This window comes from Vidua macroura, chromosome 3 (genome assembly GCF_024509145.1).
Source record: "Vidua macroura isolate BioBank_ID:100142 chromosome 3, ASM2450914v1, whole genome shotgun sequence".
Classification (NCBI taxonomy): Eukaryota; Metazoa; Chordata; class Aves; order Passeriformes; family Viduidae; genus Vidua; species Vidua macroura.
This window is the reverse complement of record NC_071573.1, coordinates 55,654,777-55,676,923: the sequence shown is the minus strand read 5'-3', so window position 1 is coordinate 55,676,923 and position 22,147 is coordinate 55,654,777. Positions and strand designations below refer to the sequence as shown.

The 22,147-nt window shown below is 40.0% G+C and overlaps 1 protein-coding gene across 2 annotated transcripts in view; it reads left to right on the top strand.

Moving 5' to 3' along the window:
- Positions 1–22,147, top strand: part of TIAM2 (TIAM Rac1 associated GEF 2) — a 166,432-nt gene that overhangs the window by 98,879 nt on the left and 45,406 nt on the right. Inside the window, exons 8-15 of one of the 2 annotated variants that reach the window (XM_053972797.1) lie at positions 1,826–2,011; positions 2,966–3,112; positions 6,513–6,566; positions 10,819–10,983; positions 13,697–13,807; positions 14,229–14,307; positions 15,319–15,411; positions 16,433–16,693. In XM_053972797.1, coding sequence (XP_053828772.1) covers positions 1,826–2,011; positions 2,966–3,112; positions 6,513–6,566; positions 10,819–10,983; positions 13,697–13,807; positions 14,229–14,307; positions 15,319–15,411; positions 16,433–16,693 — 1,096 coding nt within the window. Of the gene's footprint in view, positions 1–1,825; positions 2,012–2,965; positions 3,113–6,512; positions 6,567–10,818; positions 10,984–13,696; positions 13,808–14,228; positions 14,308–15,318; positions 15,412–16,432; positions 16,694–21,353; positions 21,628–22,147 lie in introns of those variants that run through there. The other variant, XM_053972794.1, reaches the window with a different exon arrangement.

Genomic DNA, 22,147 nt, shown 5'->3' with positions numbered 1-22,147 from the left:
GTGGATGCATGTTTCAAATGTTTGTGATGAGAGGTTGGACAAGGCATCTTCATTATGTGTATGTCTCTGTCCATTTTCACTAGACTTCTGAGAATTGATCTCATTAGAAGCTTTTGTAAATTCTCTCTTTTACTTTTAATAGTCATTCTTGGAAAGATTTTTCAAATGTATTGTGAATTACAATTTTGCATTCATACCTGTACAAAATGGTATATTGTCTTCTATTTCTTCACTCTACTCACCAAATAAGATTTACCTCTTCCAAAAGTAACTGATGAAACAAGTTGTGAGCACATGTGTAAGGAAGCTGGGCTGGGTGGGGTGTCTATCAGTTGTAGCACAAACCTTAGCGCCATGTTGTTAACAGGGCCTATTTTGCCCTTTCTTTGCTTACTTCTTAATTCTTGAAAGTAAGGTGACAAAATACTTGTTTAATTCTTGAAATATTTGGCAGCATTATAAGAAAACTGAACTGATTTTGCTTCTAAACAAGCCTAAAGGGCATAGTCCACCTGAGGTTTTTATATTTGTCAGCTTGTTTCCTGAGCCACAAAGGTGCTTGTCCCAGCCTTGGCTAATGCCAATGAAGTGATAATGTCCTGTGCACGTGGGGACAGGCAGGTGTGCCAGAAAAAGGTATGAAGCCAATGCTCGTTAGAGAAAATGTGATGAACTTTCTCCACAGCCCTAAACCACCTGTTGAACAGGCAGTCTGCAGTGATTGGAGCTGACTTTGGAAGCTCAGTGTTGTCAGGGGATTTCAACAGTTGTCAGTACCCGGTCTCGGTGTTCCTTGACCTAATGGATGTGCCTTTTCTGCCGTCCTCTTTATCAGTGTGCTTGCTGCCTTTTTTATTTGTACTACGTATAGGTATTACTGTGTGATGTACATTAATTGTACAATCTGCAGGGCAGATTTTTGCTGCAACTACCAGTATGTAGCTGGGGAAAGTTGTGGAAATGAAGAGCAAAATTTGACTTTGGTGCAGTGCATAAGAATATGTGTTTAAATAAGTGTGTATGTTTTAAATGAGTGTGAATATATTTGCTTAAATGAGCGTGTATTAACACAGATACTTAAAGTCTATCATCTAAACCTTGATTCAGAGGTTTCAGTCTAGTAAATATTTGAGTCTTCACTTTCTAATTTTACATTGAAACTGGGTTAAATTGTTACATCTTAATGTACCTGTGCTAGATATATTTTAAGAATTGCATATTTACACTCCTTCTTTTGGTACAGTGGTTTTTTTTTTGGATCTATATAGCTGTTTTTTGCAGTTTGCAGTATTGTCTCCTGTTTACAGTTAGAGGAACCATAGGATGGTAGTAAAGAATGAAGAGAACCTACTACTGTAGCTACTTTGCTTTGAACAGTGTGTTAGAGTCGCTGTTTTCTACTTTGCTTTCAGCCAGACAGCCAGCTACACAATCTAAGCTAAAAAAAAACCAAAACCAATTTCCAAAAAGAAGGGGGTGATGGTAGGGAAGAAAGAAAAAAAAAAAAAAAAAGCAAGCATTTGTGAACCACAGGGTTGTGTTTTTATGTAACTGTTTTTGTGGCTATCAAACTACCCAAAGTTCATGGTATGTTCATCTTGTCAGTATGTGTTTAAGACCACCAGCTTTGTTTTATTTCAAGTAATCTTTTGGGTTGATGTAACACAATATGACTGAATGCATTTTGGCAGGGAATAACTAATCTAATCCATATACTACCAGATGAAAGCAATTTACTATGGGTTTGGGGAAGCGCTCAAATTTTCAGTGCAGCCCACAAAGGCATTTTCCCCCCATTTAATTGTCCCTTTTTATATCCAAACAGATCCAGCAATGGGAACAGAACCTGGAAAAATTTAACATGGACCTTTTCCGAATGCGATGTTACCTATCCAGTTTGCAAGGTGGGGAGCTCCCAAACCCAAAGAGCCTTTTGGCTGCTGCCAGTCGTCCTTCAAAATTGGCCCTGGGGAGGCTCGGCATTTTCTCTGTCTCATCCTTCCATGCACTGGTAAGTCCTAATGCACTTCCATGGGTGTGTTACACAAAAACACCATGTGCTTAGATGTGGAATCGTGCTGGGATAATACATGGCTGCAGCCATATGCATTGCTCAGGCAGCCCTGTATCCTTCTCACCCTCTCTGCCTGCTCCTTGACTCCAAATACATTTTCTTCTACAGGATATGGCCATGGCTTTTTTTTTTTTTTTCTGCCCAGAGGACTCCAGACTTGGAGTCCCTCCTAAAAAGGAAGTATTTTTAGAACAGGCTAAAGCTAGAGACAATTCAAAATAAAATGTCACTTTTTTTAAGAACTGTGGGCTGTGTTTCTAAAGAAGAATGAGTGAGATCCTCAGCTGTAACCAGTTGCTACCCTGTCAGCTTCAAGGGAAGTACAGCAGTAGTAGGTTCGCCTCTGCTCTTCAACCTTGGCAGGACTGCAAGGCTGATCTTGGCAGAGAGGGCTGGATGACATTTGCTGCATGTAAGGTCTGAAGAGTAGTACTGAAAGACCCGTCAGGGAATGTGTTCCTCTCTGCCACTGTTTTTATCTGTGTGGTTTGTGCCATTCCTTGTTAATAACTCAATGCCATACCATTTATCTCCTATATTTGACAATTTGGAGAGTCTGTCTTCCTCTAGAAATTTCTTATCTGAGTGATAGGTTATCATTCTTCTTCAGAGCCTTTTCATTAGCTTTTGATTCACAGAGCAATATTTTCTCAGATTCTCCCTTCCTATGGCTTCTAATTTTGCCCCATGACAAAAAAATTATGCTGCCATGCCACTGGAATACTGAAACAAGCATCACTGCTGAAAGTTTTAAACATTGTCCTTGCACTTTGGCATGTTACATTGAAATGAACTGAAGTAACCCCCATTTGATGCCCCAGGTTGAAATAACTGTCAATATTTTGCTGTTATGGAAGTGATACAAGAGGGTCTGTCTCTGTGTTTAAATAGATCTGCTCCAGGGATGAAGCTGCTCTCAGGAAACGTACCCTGTCTCTGTCCCAAAGGGTTCGAAATAAGAAGGGTTTATTTTCTTCTCTAAAAGGACTGGATACGTTGGCAAGAAAAGGAAAAGAAAAGCGACCTTCCATAACTCAGGTAGATCTTACTTGCTGGGGATAGCATAGAATGGCTTGCTTCTCCTGGGGCTCATCCTGCAAGGTGCTGTTGGTGCACAGGGTAGAAGACATTTGTCCATCAAACCTACATTCAAAGTTTCAGTAGGTTTGGCAAACTTGCAATGGGATCATCACCTGTGAAATGCATATGTCTAATTTGGGGTTTTTTTGTGATAAATAAGATTGGTGAATGACAGGGTTTGACCCAGTAATTTAATTATTGTCAGTATAAGAACATCAGATTGGAATTTGTAACAAAATTTCTGTCACACTGCAAACTGTTTGGAAGTAGGGTTTCTTTCAGGATAGGCTCTCTGCAGAGTCCTTAATACAGTGTGTGCTTGTTTGTGACTGGGACTCTGAAGCACTGTTGCAATTCAATATAGAGTGACACAGGTGAGTCTTCAAGGGAAAAAGGGACTGTGCAAAGACAGGCATCTTTGGCATGGCCTCTTAAAGCAACACTCACTGCCTGGAAGTACATTTTATCCACCAGGAGAAGACTGCTGTCATGCAGGGAGTCAGCTCTCAGTATAGACAGCTGACAAATAATGCCAGACCAGTTTACTGAAGATTTGGTACAGGTTTGTTGTGCAGGGTCAGGCTGGCTCTAGGGAGAGGGACTATGCTGATGTGTGCCCCCACTGAAGGGCTGCGCTGCTGGTGAGACCACAGCATCTTTTTCTCTTTCTGGAACTAATGGCCCATGCTTACATTTAGTGCAACCTCCACACTTCAGGAGTCTGTGTTTTCTCAATAAAAGTTCAGTTATAGGCAAAACAAAAGTTTGCTGCCTTTTCCCTGAAAAAAAGGTAAATAAGAGCAGAGATGCTTCTTGACAGTGAGGCAGAAGTTACAGAGGTGCACTCTCACTCAGAACACTGCTCTGTTTTCACTAGCCTCTGCCATGTCTGCTGTTGCTCGTATTTTGTGCATTGTTCATTAGGTAACTTTGTTCCTGGCCCTTGATTTTATTAGTCACAAAATCTCTGATCAGCACTTGAAAATTGGCTGTTCTTGCATGTGTGGTAGTCTGTTGCAGAATATTTAAACAAGCCTATCTGCACATGTCCTGCTCTAGACACAGAGCTGATCCAACAAATTTCGTGTTGCAAAATAACACATCAGGATTTTCCGGTCTAGTGGTTTGTATTTTTAATAGGTAAATATCTATGTATTACAGTGGCATTACACTTGTGCCTGTTACACATTTTAGCATATTGATTGAGGTGTGTTAACATGGTCAAATTAATTAATAAAACTCAAGTCTGTCTTACAAAAGAAGGAATTAAAGGAGAAATTTTTCCTAGGTCATCCTTTTCACATAACTTCCCCTGTGTTCTCCAGCAGCAGAGTCTGCTCTGGGAGTCCTGCACCTCTGTTTCTTTATTAATATGAGCCCTGAGGGAAGGAATGTTATACCCTTTAGCTCTGTTCCCAGCAGAGCTGATACCTTGCACTGTTTTTAACTGGGTAATATGTCTTCTCATATGTTTTGTAGCCCATGAAGGGGATTCTGTGGAGCTCAGGGACAGAGAATATTATAGCTGTGGCAAGGAGAGGAGGCTCCTTCTGCCCTCCCAATGCTTTTCTGGGCAAAGAGAAGGGAGGCCTGTCACAGGCAGAGGTGCCCCCAATGGGTTTTTACCCTTCTCATTTCAAACCTTGCAACCAGCTAGCCCAAAAATGTTTTCATTTTCATAGACAAGCTGGAGTTCTTGATATTTTTTTTTTCCTTTCTGTAATTAAATATTATAAGTAAATATTAAAAGAAAGTAAATATTAATATTATAAGTAAATATTAAAAGAAATTTAAATGCTGAGTGTTGCCCATAAAAGTGAGGAATTTTTATGGGCATGGCTTGAAAACTGACCCATGAACCTAGAAGATGGCTGAATAGAGAGCCACATCCTTGCTCAGAGTTGTGTATATGCACATAATTCTATATCAAAATCAGAATAGGCCTGAGGATAACTTTCTTGTCTCTTTCAGTCAGCTGGGTTAAGCAGAGAAGTGGAGGTTCCTTCTCTGCTCATTGTGTTTCTGTCAAACAATAGATTTTAAAAAGTCTTGTTTTATTGGATTTAAGTTAATTTGACTGAAGCTGGTATGTTTTAAACTACAGTACCCTAGCTTCACAATCAGATGGTATATTCTTGAAGATCATTGTTTCAGAGAAGCTTTTAATTTGATCTTGTTTATTTTTATGGCATTAATAAAAATGTTCAGAGTTTCTGTGCTGGGAAGCTTTCGTAAACATTAATGAAGTGGCTCAATCTTCTACAAATCAGTTAATAAAACTGCACTGCAGCAGATGGGGGATGTCTAGGCTCACACCATCCTCAGTTTCTTAAATGCTTGTCTGCTTTCTTATGTCTAAATGATGAACTGTTTTGACAAATCATAAGCAATAAAATACTTTGATTATGTCTGTGGGTGAGACAAGGAAGTTCAGAAGTGGTACCTTTTATTTGCATTGGCAGAAACTGAATTTTGTATGAAATCTAGAGTTTGTTGTCTTGGATTATCTGAAAGGCTTTTGCTAATACCAAAACCCCCCAAAAGCTCAGCTGTAAGTCTGATATTGTCCTAATTTGTTAACTGCAGAAGGAGTTAAAAAAATGTTTTTTAAATTTGCAGTTTACACCAGCCTTATCACTGAAATATTTGTATCCATAAACATTTATTTGATTTAAAAAAATAATTTACAATCTAAGCACCTTTGTGAAATACCAGTAGTTAAATTTCCAAAGTATGTGGGCAACACACAACTCAGGTCCTGCCTTCATCATTTCCAAAGCAGACACAGTAGTCAGCTACTTTCGTTGCTTAATAGTGTGGGGTTTGGGTCAACTATGCCTTTAAATCTAAGCTAAAAGTTTCAATCGCTAGTGCCAAGAAAACTGGTTAGAAAAGGGGTAGGGTAGGAGGTTTTAGAAACCAGCAATAATGATTTGAAATAGTCCATTGAAGTCATGATGAGATTCGTAGCTCTCCCTAGCAGTATCTGAAGGGTGAAATTTATAATTCCAGTATAGTGTATGGTTTGAAGGTAAATTACTTGAATCTTATTACTAAATAGTAGATAAGAAAAAATAAGAACATGTTTTATACATATTTGAATCTGAGTGTGCATGTAGCTTAAAAGAGAAAATCTGCTTAAGTTTTCTTTATATGGAGAGAGTTGTATTTCTTTATTACTTCTAGTCAGAATAAAGCAATAAAAAGTACAAAAAGATCCCTGGTGCTTAGCAGGTTGATATATATTCCTTAATTTAATTTTATTTTTTTGTTTTTTCAATGGATTTACCCAAAACTGATAAGAAACAAAGGTGTTTATTTGTTCAACCTACTTATTTATCTGTGATGTTTTCAATAGGTTTTTGATTCAGCAGGAGGACATGGATTTGCTGGCGTGCAGAATTCAGCTGAGGTATGATATGCCTGTTCTCATTCTGCATCATCATGTTTTTGAATTCCTGAATGCATTTCTCTAAGGTAGTGGTGGGGCTGGTTCAGAGACTCTGAAGTGGTTCATAAAATGTATTTATTGTTAGATGATAGGATTATAACTCTGCTAATGAAACTACTTCAACATAATTTTCTGAGCATTCATGTTAAGCTTTAAAAAAACAAACCAAACTCCTAGCAGCTTCTTCACACACTAATACATACAGTCTGTACACTGTGAGAGATACTTGGGGCCGAGCTTGTTTGAAAGCATCTTTCACAGTATGGCAAATCATAGGATGGTTTGGACTGGAAGAGACCTTTAGAGGTCATCTAGTCCAACCCCCTGCAATAAACATGAAAATCTTCAACTAGATCAGGCTGCTCAGAATCCCTTAATGGTTTCCAGGGATGAGATGAAACCCAGGGTATATTTCCCCCTTTGTCTGCTTCAACAGAACCTTTTATTTTGAGTTTTAAGGCAATAAAACATATGTAAAGTCTGTGGACGATCCCATCAGAGAAGTGAGATACAATATAAAGCTGGAGATTGCCCAAGTAAAGGAGAAGGATGGAGCATCCCTCAGCTGCATTACCCAGTAAATAGCTGTGATTGATCTTCTCTGATATCCAGGAGGAGGAGATCTGCTGCTTTTCCCTGCTTGGCCTCAGACATGGTCCTTTTCCATTCCTTCAGCCTCCTTGGGGCACAGTATTGCCATCCCCCAGTCTGGAAGGACATCTCCCATGGACAGCAGCTATCCTGTAATGCTGTAACACTGCTTTGCCTCCTGAAAGTATCTTCACATTTTGTCTGTTCTTTGAAAAAATGGATGGAAATACCCTTTGTTACTTGGCCACTTGCCTGTTATTTCCTGGAGTGGGAAAGTATTTAAACCAAATCACTCCTCTGATTTCAAAATAAATTGTAATTATGGGGTTGAAATCAACTCCTGCAGAGAACACTTAAAAAATTTCTCCAGAATGTACCCTTGTGTGTGGTGTGAGATAGCATCCATCTCCCATCTCAGAGACAGCAAACACAATGCATTCCTTTTCAAACATGCTGAAAGGTGGAAAGGTTTGCCACATGAGAAATGACCAAATCTCCTGGGCACAGCCCCTGAAGGTTTCTCCTGAAGGGCTGTGACACCAGTCCCTTGGCTGGATGCCAACCCCCTCGGGGCTGGGAGGTTGATGCAGCTGCCTTATATAACAGAGTGTGCTGTGGTTCCTCTGTCCTCTGGCCTAACAGGAGCATTTACTCCTCCTGAACCCTTCTGAGGAGACAGAGAAATGTTTTGAAGGCAGGAGGGAGCAGGCAGAATGAAATGCTCTCCCTCAGGTGAAGTGTCATCAAAGGGATAAGGTCTGTCTTCTTGTCCCAGCTCTAGGTAAAGTAGCCTTCTCCAAATTCGGGTAGGGGCTCACAGTCCTGTTCCCCAGGTAGAGGAGAACCATCAGAGGTCAATGTGGCTGCAGGTTTTGGGCTAGGATTTAAAAATTTAGCAGGGTTGTCTTTCAAGACTAGAAAAATGCACACAATTTAGGTGCTGAGCAGACCTCTGGAGCTAGAAAAACATTTTTTTCCTTATTATTTCAGCCCTATTCCTGAAACCTTTTTTCAATGGGTATTAAATACAGTGTGGGCATTTTTAAGATCCTGTCATTTTGGTGAATCATACAACAACTCAGAAATTATTCATCATAACTTTGAAAACCGTTACTCTGGCATCAGCCTGGTTTCACTGATTTAAAAAAAAAAAGAAACAAAAAACCAAACAAAAGCAGCATCAAAACTTTTATAAAATGCTGCCTGCGTATGACAAATAGTGAAGTCTGCCAGGGAAGCTGTATTTTCCCTGAAAAGGATGATAAAACTAGAGGCAAATAGTGGGAGGAAATTATGAAGTAACCTATTGGTCCTGCAGCAGCCCTGTGGCACAACATGTGACAGTCTGCAAGTCCTGGCGCCTCTTTCTGGAAAATTGGATGGGTTGTTATAACTTCATGTGGCAATGAATGAATGAACTATTGTGGAATTGGTCACTGCAGGCATAACAGGAAAAAAAAAACCCTTTTCATGTCAGATTTTCTGAGACGGAAAATGTGGATGAAGCAACGGTTCCTTGACTGCAGTTAAGGAACACAGTCATGTTTAATAACAGAGGGAAGGTTATCTCAAATTGTATGCTTGAGCACCAGTGTATGTGGCAAGGAAAGGATGTAGCTCATGTCGGCTGCAGAGCTTTCTGTCCTGTTGTAAACACTTACATCAAAAGGTGGCCTTGAACCTATTTCTCATCACCTTAATCCTCTATGATATGAGGTTATGGGGTTTTTTTTCATCTCTGGCAATAGTGAGATTTATTTCAGTTGCACAGAGTTGGAGTGCTAGTGTTGCAGTGCAATAAACCATTGTAGTAGTTGCAAACTTCCCTTGCTGAGGCAGGCATAGCATTGGTTTTCCCTGGAGGAAGCCACCAGGGAAATTCAGCCTGACTCATGTGTGCTAATCTCTCACAGCCTTCCTGCCTTGCCCCCTTTCTCCTTTCTGTTATTTACACTGTGGAGGTAGGTCAGGCTTCATTCTCAGGCAGTTGATTTAGTGCTGAGAGGACTACAGTTCCACAGGAATTATCTTCTTCAACATCACCAGCATTACGAGCAGGCTGTACCTACAGCTGCCAAGGTCAAACTTCTCCTGGTGTAGATTTCAACACTGGGTTAATTGCAGTAGCAGAACACGACTCCTGTTAGGTATAAATTGATGGATTTCAGTAGGATTTCCATCACCTGTGTTAATTGAAATTTCATGTTCAACTAGTTAAAAGGGACGGTTGAGCAAGACAGACAAGATAAATGAAAAAACTTAGTTCATTAATAGTATTCCACAAAACCAGTGTTATTCTGGCATCACATTATTGCTATGCCACAGTCTGAGTTGTCTGTAACCTGAATTTCTGCATTGCTTGCTTCACTCTTTTAACAGCCACAGTTGTTATTTGCAAAAAGAAAATAATATTGGTCTCTCTGTTGCTACTGACAGATTGTTGTCAGTAACTTTGCTGCCTGCAGCAAGGGAAAGAGGCTCTGTGCAGCTTTTACAGCAGCTTTTAATTGTGGTGCACCCCTGGGCTTGTGTCCTGGTGGAGAGGGGGCAGAATTGTGTAATCAAGGGTCTTTAGGTAGGCAACAAATCCCCCCCAGCCCAACAAACAAACAAAAAATACTAACAAAAAGCATGAAGGAGGTAGGGATACCTGGGAACAGCTTGGGATATCTTAAGATATGCCTTGGGTGGAAATCTTGTCACTCTGTGGAGTTATTGTCCATTTCCTGTGACTGCATGGGGAATCAAGGGACCCCATCTGCATAAACTTAAAAGCCTTGATATAGATAATTAAGTGATATGCTGAATAGGCTGACCCAAATAATACGTGAAACTCCAAATTCTGAACAGCTCTTGGTGTTTGTCTTCTCCTTGTGTGGCTTCCTTTAAAACATGCAGCCTGAAGTGCAGTGCAGGAGAAAGTGTGAAAAGTGAAGGGTGAGAAAGTGACAGGGAATTTATTTAGGACTGATGTTATTTGATCAAGTGGAGTGGCGTTGGAAAGAGGGAGAATATGGAGCAAAATGGTAAACAGGCAAATACCCTCTGCTGCCAATGAAACACCATGTTCTCAAACTGTAAATAAAATAGAAGCGCTTTATTCCTACTTTAGGTCTTTATTTTGTTATGGCTAGCCTTGCTCCACAGTGCTCTCTGCTGGAATTTTGTTGTCATCTTCTGTCAAAATGACACTAATTCAGTTTATTTATTTATTTATTTACAGAGTTATTTTACATGTATTGGTTAGGTAAAATTGTAGTTGTCAGTTCTTCCTAAAAATTTATTTTCACTGTGATATAATACCATCTAGCTACATATTTCCACAGCCAGTTCAATCAATGATTAGTACAAGATAAAAGCATGAAATTCCACAATGGGAAAGCACTGCAAGTTCAATATGAATCTAGAAAATCAGGTCTTTGATAGTGAATGAGAGCAGGTAACGGAACTATTTGCCTGGCTTGCCATGGCGGAAATACACAGCACTGTTTTTGAATCATAGCCACTGCAAACTGCTAATGTAATTTAAGTGGTTTGGTTTAGTTTGGTTTGGTTTGGTTTTTTCTGTTTTGTTTTTTAAAATCCATATATGTTGTACTTTTCTCTCTCTTGTTTCCAGCAGCAAGTTGACGATTTTTTGAATGTCTACTGTTCAGTGCCAGAGAGCATCCAGAAGGAGAATGCTTGGGAAACACAGACATACGTTCATTTCTGTGATGGCCAAGCTGTGACGCTGACACTCAAGCCAGAGCACAGGGTGGAGGATGTTTTGTCTTTGGCATGCAAGGTACTTATTTTTCATGCACAATTGCACCTTGTAAATAGCTGTGGACTTGAGAAGGAACATAGTATATCAGTGGATGCATAAATAGATAAAACTGTGGTAAGATTATCATTATATATAATAATACAATAATGAGATAATATATAATACTAATAATACATAATGAGACAGCAACAGGGAGCTGCTTAAGGCACATTGCTGTCTTTCCTTAGTTGCGCCTTTTATATGCTGTAGCCAAGGCAGCAGGGTTGTGGAAAGGTTTTCAAAAGCGTTGCTGGAGACAGCACACAGGGGGTACTTCAGGAGCAGTGACAATGTGCCAGGTAATCAGCCTTGGGCAGTCTCAGCATGTGCCCACTCTATATTGTCCTTGCATCAAACCCGGTTGTTCTGTGCAAATTAATCACAGAGGACCAACAGGGTTGTTGAGTTAGAGCCAGGAGATTAAGACATTTAAGATTGCTGTGACAAAGGCTATCATATAGGTTTGCTTTTGAAATTACTTTTATAAGCTTTTAATTAAATACAAGCTCTATTTGTGAATTTCGAAGAGTGAGTTTGCATGTGAAAGCCAGTGCTGGCAAATTGAGAAGGATTGCTATAGACCACGGAACAGAAAACTGAGTCACAGGTTAAAGATAAAATAGAAATACCAGTTTTAGCTACAGACGAAACAGCAGCACCTCTGGAACACTGTAATATACCTAACATTCCTGCCTCCATGTGTCAGTGCTTGAACTCTATGACTTCATGATTCAAGACACTTAAATTGTGCTAAACAGTTTTTTGGAAAAAATAACTCTTTACCCTCAAGTTCTGTTTTCTGGCCAACTGGTAAATATATTTTATTTACTTCACAAGGGGAAAAACAGGAAAACAGGAGTCCTGTGCCAGACAAGATCCAGCTGTAGCTTTTGGCATAGGTTATGGTGAATTTCCATGTGAACTCATTGAACTGGCTTGAAGTTAATGAAGTTTGAGGCTTTAATGGAGGAAAGGTCCCAATTTAATGGCTCTTTTTACGTGCTAATATTGGGTGGAAAAAAAAAAAAAAGAAAGAAAAGCTTTTAATAATCCAGAGTAAACTATAGTTTTTAAAATCAAAATAAGTGCTCTGATTGAGGCAAGTACCAGTGCGTCTCCAGAGCATCATTAAGAAGAAATTATCTTCCTGTGGCTTCTCCTGGTGGAGAAAATATTTAATGTTTGGCTTTACTTTTAAAAACGTGGCTGTACCCCGTCAGGCTGAAGGGATTGTCTGATACACGACTTGGCCACCAGGTGGCATGGAAGAGCCAGAACATTTTAAAGTCCTTGGGGTGCCATGCAAGACCCCTAGAGGAGGAAATAAAATTTATAAAAGTAAAATTAAGTTGAAAAGGAAATTCCTTACCTCTCTTACTCTATCATTCCAAAATATTTGTAGTTGTAAAGCTGACTTTTAATTTTCATTGTCTGTATCGCATGAAAATTTAGTTTTAAATTCCTTGATTTTTTTCTTAAATGTTTTTCTGTTTTATTTTGTCTTTCTATTCTGTGTGTAAAGCTTTTCATAAGCATTCTCTAATGCTGAATACTTTCTGCTCATCTGTCCTGGTTATTTTCCTTCTTACATTTTCATTCTGCTCTGGTGAGTGTAAGGAATCTTTCTTCTTAACAGAAAATGTTTGAATGCTATGTGGATAAGGCTAAAGTTCAGAAGAGTTGTTAAGGTTTTATTTTTTCCCCTTCATCTATGCTTTATGAAGTTTATACTCTTCTCAATTCTGTTTTCCATCTGAGGTTTTTGGATAGTGCTTATAAAGCAACTTGTGCATTTGAATTCAATTTTTCAGGATACAGAACACAAGGAACTTGTAAACTTCAGCGTGTAATAAAATGTGAAGTTAATTACTAGTTACTCAGTAGAGTTAGATTTTGTAAGCTGCCGATGCGTTAAAGGGGTTAAATAACCCTCAGGGAGGGTGTCAGTCCTCTTCTCTTGGAAATGCTGCTTCCTTCTGTTTTGGAACTGTTGGTCTAGTAATATGCTAAAATGAAATGTTTTGTGCCACGGTCTCACCAGTATCCTGATTTTTTCAGAGCCTCCCATCAGGGGCTCAGCACTTTCAGGCTAATATCCTTTGGGAATATCCCTATTTCCCTTTGACTTCCTGTTGAGACAGGATCTTTGCTTTGACCTCATGAGGTAAAAAAAAAAATAGGGGAAACTCTGATCATAGATGAAACCCAGCAATAAAAATAAAATCTAGTAAAGGCAAATCCCTAGGGAACCTGCTTGTCATCCCATCCCCTCTCCTAACTGCCTGTACATGCACACACATTTTCTACATTAGAAGCAAAAGCTGCTGAGCAGAACTGAATCATTAGAAGTAGTTATAGAAAAAGGTGGTTGTGAGTGTTAAGTTCAAAAGGACAGAAGACTGTTGAGATATCTTTGGAAGCATATTTTAGTGCTCAGTTAATCTAATAGACAAGACATTGTGTTTATTAAAGGATTTGGGAGGATCATAAGGCAAATTTGAAATAGCACTTTAACCTTATATTTTAAGCAATGCATCTAGTTTTGTTTATACTACAAAAATAGGTAGAAAAATACTGTTTGAGATTGCTTTTGCATGACTTTAGAAGCTTGTTGTGTGTGTGTCACTTCTCTGTCTTCTAGGATTCTGGAAATAAATAATGAATTCCAAACTCCATTCTTTTTCTTCTTTAGATGAAACAGCTGGAGCCAAGACACTATGGCCTACAACTCAGAAGAGTGGTTGATGAAAATACTGAGTATTGTGCTCCTGAACCATATGAATATATAGTAGACCAGGAAAGTGTGACTCTTTTTAGATAAAGTTTTGTGATGTCTGTAGTTGCAGTTGAGTTATCACCTACAAATGTGTGAAATTTAGATCTAAAATAAGGTTTTAAAGATGTTCTGGGACTGCATTCTGTCATTTTGGTTGGCAGTTTTGAGTGTCTAGGCACTGCAAACACTTTCTTCAAGAAATGTTTGAAGACATGAATGAGGCTTTTAGTACAAAAGTAAAGTGTCAGCTTGTACTCCAGAGTGAGTTTTTGGTCTTTAACTTTAGCTCCACTAATAGCAGTGATGCTTACACAGTAACACAGTTCTCTATGAAAAGACAGCAAGTCTTGATGCAAAGAATTTTGTGCTTGTTTCTCATGCTGTATCTGGGGTTTGGTGCTTGCGTTTTCATAGTTTGATGACTTCTGCTACTCTTCTTTTCTAACAGGTGTATGATGAAATAGAAATTTGTCCATTAAATGTTTATCATGTTCATCTTACAAAGACTGAAAACATAAGTGATTATGGTAAGCTGTCAGGAATTCTTCTTTTTATTCTTCTCATTGCTTACTTTCTCTCTTTGGGACTTTTTAGTTTCTGAGAGCAGACAGAGCCATTCTTGATAGCTCAAAGTGTGAGTCTGCAAAGAACTCGAGGCATCATAAGACCCAAAACTGATTTTGACCCAACTGATAAGACCCAAACTGATTGTTTTACACTGGCAAGTGCATTTCTTATGTCTTGGAAGGGTCCACTTCCTAATTTTCCTACAGTGGCCAAATAAAGCATGGGCTTGTCAGGAATATGAATGTCCTTTGTCAGGACTAATATAAGTGCTCTCAGTCAGGCACTGGTCAAGGTCTGCCTTTTTTTTTTTTTTTTTCTTTTTTTTTTTCTTTTTTTTTTCTTTTTTTTTTTTTTTTTTAGTGGGATCCTCTGTTGGTACAGTATACTTTGGGAAAAAAGTATACTTTGGAACTAATTCTGACAGGCTTTTTGTCCATGGGAGGTAGTTATGCCTAGGAATAATTTTGTCCATGGGAGGTAGTTGTGCCTAGGAATAATATATCCTTGCAAGGATATGTTTGCAAGGCAGCTTTATGCTGTGTTTTAGCTGCAAATCAGTTTTAAATTATTATTTTCTGGCCTTTCCCACTCATTAGTCTAGTATAGTTTGTTGCTTTTTAGTTTGGATTTCCACTTTTTGGAATTGTTTAATACACCTGTATGTCTGATGGACATTCTGCAGAGCTCTTACTGTAAAGATGGACTGTGCTGTATTATGGAAATGTCATGGAGCTGAGGTAGAAAATACTTCTTTTTTACATCAGAGCATGGCATTTTCTGGGAGTTGAAAAGTCTTACTAATTTTAACAGGTCTTTCAATGACTGGGTAGCCATGTGATAATTTCTATATGCTTCATCAGTATGTTCTCATGAGAAGTATCTTCCTTCTCATGTAAAGTGTACTAAATACAGGAAATAAAAGGGAAATGTTCCCAAGAAAGTTTATTTGATTTAAACCTCTTTTACTTCAGGCTTTGCTGTCACAGCCCAAGTTGCTGAGAATGAACATCTCACCCATATCTTTGTAAGTGATGTTCTCCCTGATGGACTGGCATACAAGGAAGGTATTGTATCCTGTTTGTGTTTAAAACTGTTCTTCTATTTTTTTTTTTTTTTGAGTCCAAAAATTTGAAGCAGCTTTAGGGATCCTGTCTCAAATATTTCTTGGCTTTTACTGCTCACAGTTTTCTTTACTGAAGACCATGGAAAGTATGTAATAGTAGGAAAAATTGTGTATACAGAGTAACTGAATTATCCTTTCAGTGTAGTGGGGACAGTTCTTGTTCACCCTTGGAGACAGAGTCTGAGTTTAGCCATCCAACTGAGTGCTTTTGCACAGAGGAACAAACTGGAGAAAGAGTCCATCTCACACTAGGGAACTTCATGGGCTTGATCAGTTTCTATGACCCATTGCTTCCACTTTTGCTGGCAAAAGCCTTCCTTCCCAGAACAGCTTTCTGCATACATTTCTGTGAGCACCTTCCCACTGCGCTGCTCAGAAACTGTGCCTCTCTTCATCAGCATGTGTGAGAAGCACGTGGGTTCTGCTATCTGAAAAATAGCCCCAGAGATACGGAGACAGAGATCTGAATTTGCTACCTGATGGTAATATCTGCTTGGTTTTGCTGACTTAGAAAGACAGCACTTGCCACTGTTTAGATTTATATAAAAGCTGATAAAAACCTCCATCCTTAGTTGTTGCAGTTTTGCATGAATAATTTGATCTGTGTGACTAGTGCCTTGTTCTTCACAGCTGATGAAATATGTGTTATGGTGCTGTACAGTGATGGTATCTGGTTGTGAGTGGTGCCTCCCACCCACCCAATTCTGTAGCATCTTTAAACAAAACCAACTTGTTTGCTGTACTGTGGGTAGCACCTATCAAAGTAAGCAAGCGTGAGGTCAGTCTGTGTAACTACAGCACAAATAAAGCTCCCATTGGTTCTAATGGACTTGCGGTAGGATTAGGCTATTTGAATTCAAACCAAAAAGATAAAAGGTGAGTCAGCATAAGGTTTGAGTTGTGACTCTTTTTATATTGTATTACCTATTTTTTTTTCTTTCTTTGCTTTCACATGCTGCCAGGGCTCCGAGTAGGCAATGAAATCCTGAGCATAAATGGAGAGGCTGTGTCTGGTCTTGATCTCAGGCAGATGGAGTTACTGTTTTCAGAGAGAAGTGTAATGCTTACAGTGAGAACGAGCCATTGTGATACCCAGCAACCCTTATGTGTATCCTGGTCAGATGGTGACATTTCCAGGGATCCAAAGAGTTTGTTGCCCCCTCCAAACCAGTCACAGCTCCTGGAAGAGTTTCTAGATAACTTCAAAAAGAACACAGCAAATGGTAAGAAATTGACAATAATTCTATTACTTCCAACTCATTTCAAATATCACTGTTTTTTAAAAGTCAGTCATGATTAAAATTGTGTGCTTGCCTTAAAAACACAAGTACAAAGTGTTTAAGTTCCATTGGTGCTCAATATCTATCTATTATTATTTTTAGGGAGCAGAAATGGAACAGAATATGATTATGTCTGCAGGGAAATGATAGTATTTTGATCTGTTTGTCTTTACCATCCAGTATTATCAAGTGTTCTCTTAACTGTTCTTTGTCATCTTGAGTATCTCCAACATACCCATTTCCCAGGCATCAGTGCTTGAAATGATGTGATGGCTTTCAGAAGCAGAGTATTGTTCTGTGTTTGACATGCTTTCTGTGTGGCAAAGTACCACTTACATTAAGGGTATCTTCAATGCAGTAGTCATCGTCACCTCAGAAAGGAGTCATTGAGCTCTGCTCCCATCCGGTGATATTCCGCTCCTGTTGGGTACAGTGGCCGTTGTGTAGAATAAAGCCTATGAAACTGGGTGGAGGATGAATCCAAACAGTGCTGTGGCAGGGTGAGATCCTGGTGGGTTGCCATGTGAGGAGCACCAGGCAGGGAAGATGCCTATGTGGTAAAGAATGCTCCTTGGATGACATCACAACCCCCCAGCCCCAAGGAGGTGCCAATGCCCACTGCTGGGTTGCCTTTTCAGCTGGAAATAGGAGGTGGCACATAGAGGGGTTCTGCCACTGTGGGTGGAGGCGAGCCGTGGACTCCCTTCCCTTCCTTTATCTGATGTTACTTCACTGGAGAACCACATCTTGAGATACCAGAACACTTGTGAATGTCTGTCTGAAATAGAAAGTACGTAGGGCTTTGCTCCCCTTTCTTCCCACGCCTTGACTATTTTTCAAACAAGGTAGAAGCAAATTTAATGAGATTTTCAGTGTAAAAGGTGCAGTTTCGTCGCTATGACTCTGGAGGGTGCTAGTAAAATTCTGCAGGAAAGCTAGCTAGGATGCAGTGCTGTGTGAAGGGAGCAGCAAGAGATACAAAAAGAGACTGCTGATTTTTTTGCATATAATTATGATGGCGAATGTTTTCTGATTGGAATTTTTTTCGTAATTAAAAATGGGAGAAGAGAAAGAATCACATAGGAGAAGTTGTTAGAGTGGATTTAATTATAAAGCAATTTTATTAGGTCATCTTTTGAAATTAAAAGAAATCTGAATACGAGATTTGTGATTCAGTAAGTAGCATCTCTCTCAGGGGCCTTATTTCAATTTAAAATGCCATTAAATTGACTAGTGGCACATAAAAGTTAGTGTCATAAACCAAAAATTATGATAGAGCTAATTAATTACATAATTATATCAGGGCTATCATCAAGCTTGTTGGCTTCATATCATAGGCCAGCATTACCTCGAGTATTCAGTGTAATAAATGTGTGTGTCCATTCACTAGATTCCTCATTCCTCAGGGATAAATTTGCAACCTGTGCAAATATTCCATTATAATAGGAAATTACTGTAGTATGTATTACACTTTAAGCACTAGTGGATAAAGGGACACAGTATATTTGCTTTTCTGCTTAAAAGCAGTTCAGGAAGATTTATTTTATTCTGAAAGGGAACAAATAGTTCTAAATTAAGCTTCGTGAGAAGAACTTTTATGTTAATTGAATTCAGTGCTTAGTGTCTGATTACCTGATCAGTTCAAATGGAAACAGAAGAAAATGGCATTACTTTGAATTAATAGATAATCATAAAGAGTTTAACTGTTCTGTGTCCTGTTACTCAGGAATTGAATAAGATTTTAGATTAGTGGAGCGGATATTTAATGATCCAAGCAAGGATTTGGAGGCCAAGGACTCTTAAATTCATATCTTTAGGAAATTCATAGAATCATTAAGGTTGAAAAGACCTTAAAGGTCTTCGAGTCCAGTGTTTGACCAAATGCTGCCATGCCAACCAAACCACAGCACTCAGTGCCACATCCAGCTGTTCGCTGAACACTTCTGGGGATGGTGACTCCACTATATCCCTGTGCATCCCATTCCAAAGCTTAACCAACTGCCTTTTCAGTGGAGAAATACTTCCTCATGTCCAACCTGAACATTCCCTCATGCAGCTTGAGGCCACTTCCTCTTGTCCTGTTACTTGCTCTCTGGGAGAAGAGGACAACCCCCATCTGGCTACACCCTCCTTTCAGGGAGTTGTAGAGAACAACAAAGTCTTCTCTGGGCCTTATTTTCTCCAGGCTAAACACCCCCAGCTCCCTCAGACATTCCTCATATGACTCACTCTCCAGACCCTTCCCCAGCTCTGTTGCCCTTCTCTGGACGTGCTCCAGCCCCTCAATGTCCTTCTGTAGTGAGGGGCCCAGAACTGGACATGGCACTCGAGGCGCAGCCTCACCAGTGCCGAGAACAGGGGGACAATCCCTGCCCTGCTCCTGCTGGCCACACTATTGCTGATCCAGGCCAGGATTCCATTGGCCATCTGGGCACAGCTGGCTCATGCTCAGCTGCTGTTGACTAGCACTCCCAGGTCCTTTTTCCCTGGGCCACTTTCCAGCCACTCTTCCCCAGCCTGTAGTGCTGCCTGGGGTTGTTGTGACCCAAGCGCAGAACCTGGCACTTGACCTTGTTGGACGTCGTACCATGGGCCTCAGCCCACTGATCCAGAGATCCCCCTGCAGTGTCTTCCTGCCCTCCAGCAGATCAACATTCCAACCCAATTTGGTGTCTCCTGAAAACTGACTGAGGGGCATTTCATCCCCTTGTGCAGATCATTGATAATATATTAAACAGGACTGGCCCCAGCACTGAGCCCACAGTAACACCACCCATGACTGGCCTACAACTGGATGTAACTCCATTCACCACCACTGTTTGGGCCCAGCTTTCCAGCCATCTACCCAGTGATGAGTGTACTTGTCCAAGCCATGGGCTGGCAGTTCCTCCAGGAGAATTCTGTGGGAGACCATATCAAAGGCTTTACTGAAAGCTAGGTTGGCTATGTCCACAGCCTTTCCCTCATCCACTGGTTGGGTCACCTTGTCATAAAAGGAGGTCAGGTTGTTCAAGCAGGACATGGCTTTCCTAAACCTGTGTTAGCTGTCCTAAACCATGCTTTTCCTAAACCTGTCTCCTGGTTGTCCTGTTTAATACTGTTCTGTCTGCTTGGGTAGAGTTGAGTGAGTCACTCTTAAGACTACAGTTTTAAAAAATAATTTCTAACATTTGCTTGTCCATATTGAATCTGTTCTTCTGAAGTAGCACCTTTGAAAGTCAGTTAGTGCTGGAAGAGGGGACATTTTTAAAAGAATCAAGCTCAATTTGGCTGAAGGTACATATCAGGAGTTAAAAAACCTCAATGCTTCTGCTGTTGCCTCCCTGTTTTTAGAAATTAACCCTGTCTTTCTAGAGTGCTATGAGGATTAATGAGCTAAAATTAACAAAGTGCTTAGAAAATGGAAATTTTCACCACTGAGTCACACAGTAATGCCCTGCCTAGTGGTTGGTGATCACCACCATTCAAAAGCAAACCAGAACTTCCTTAAAATCACTGTCTTCATATAACTTGGACAGTAATAGTTTGTGTGCATTTGTTTACAGTTTTGTAACTATTTGTCATAACTCTGATGAATGCCTTTTCCTATGTATTCTGCTGCATTGAGGATACCAAATTATACCTCGTGGCAAACCATGGTAGCTTTTACTGTACAGCAGGGAAGTGATTGACTTTCTCCAAAGCCACTAATTCTGCCACTCCTGAAAATTATTCCCAGGGAATTTTTTGTGAGAGTGATTCATTTTCTCCAAGAGGTTGTTATACCCTTGTAGCTGTATTTTGGAACTGCTGTGGTTGTATCATTTGATCTCCCACATGGCACCACTATGTTCCTGCTGCTTAGCTGCTTGGCGAGTAATAAGCTTATCCTGGAAAAGAAATGAGATTAAATACTTGTAAAAAATGCACTCATAAATGTGGAGTAACTAAATTTGCTCCAAGCCCCAGTGCCTAGAAACTTAAAGAAATATTTATGTAGAATTAAAAAATGAAGAAATTGGAATTAAGTTCTTACAGCTGCAGAGCAAAAAAAAAACAAAAGATAAAAGTGCCTCATTTTGGGATGGCATGGATATTTGAGGAAAAAAACAACAGAGAAGGCACAAGAATTGAAAACTATATTTAGGGCAATGCTGTGTGGGTCTATGGTATATCTATAGATATACCATATCTATGGTAAGAGGCAGGAGGTAGCATTGGTAGGTGTGAAAATTGATTGCAGAATGTTAGTTACTGTCAGAGTTGAGCAATTTTTCTTTTTCTTCACCAAGTGTGATTTTGCCAAAAAAAGCTGTCGTTTTTGGTTAGCTGACACTGTTAAAATCAACTCTAATTTGTAAATAGAACTCTGTGATTAAAAAGCAAAAAAAAAATAAAAAAAAAAAAGGTGGTGGATGGCAGGTTGGAAATGCTTTAACAAGTTTCCATGATGGAACACTTTCATCTCTGAGGATTAGAAAGTTAAATGGGAAAGAAACCACTTAAAAAAAAAAAAAAAAAAAAAAAAAAAAAAAAAGAAAGAAGAAAATTAAAAAGTAAAAAATAAATAAAAAATAAATGGGCATATTGTTCCTCTGCTCTGTGTTGTATTCCTCACCTGAAGGGTAGGGTGCTTACCTTCTGTGCAGGGTCTGGGCTCCTGTCTGGCCTGTCTTTCTGGAAGCCGTCAGTGAAGAAGCCTTGGGTGCAGCTGACAAGGAGGAGGTTTGCTCCTCCTCCTCTTCCTCTAGCCCCATAGCACTCCTCCCACCCCTGAGCTGGCAGCAGCACTTGCTGCAGCCCCTGCAGCTAATCAAGGAGAAATCTTTCTCCCCAGCCCCCGCACACTCAGGGAGTTGAACTGATGGGTGCAGAGTTCTGACAAGGGCCAGAGCCAGGTAAGGAGGAGGAGGAGGAGGAGCGGGGAGCAGGCAGGTGCCAGGGGAGAGCTGGTTGCAAGGAGAGCTACCCCCAGAGGTACAAAGTTCTCCTTCAGTTGAGCTGCCCAGAGAACACTGCTCTAGCCACTTTGGAGCAAGCATTTTGCCCTCTGCTTTCCTTCCTCTTGCACTAATGCCTGGGCAGCAGTGTAGTCTGGGACGTGCTGGTTTGAGTCACTCCTGCTGAAGCTGTTTTGTGCTGTATAAGGCACAGCTGGAGTCAGGGAGGGAGAGAGTCAGGCTTCGTGCTTTTTGACAAATGGCTGGGCTGTGTGCTGGAGAGGAGCAATTACATTTTAGCTCCTGATCTGCTAAACATTGAGATACTTTTGCAAAGTGTCAGTGCTTCAGGAGGAGGATCAGTGGCTTGAATCCTCACATGGAAAGTGACTCTTCTGTTTACCAAGACATGTGCAGCATCTGGTTTTAATCTTAGTAAGCACCCACAAGAGCAAAGCACATCAGTTGGCCACAAGTT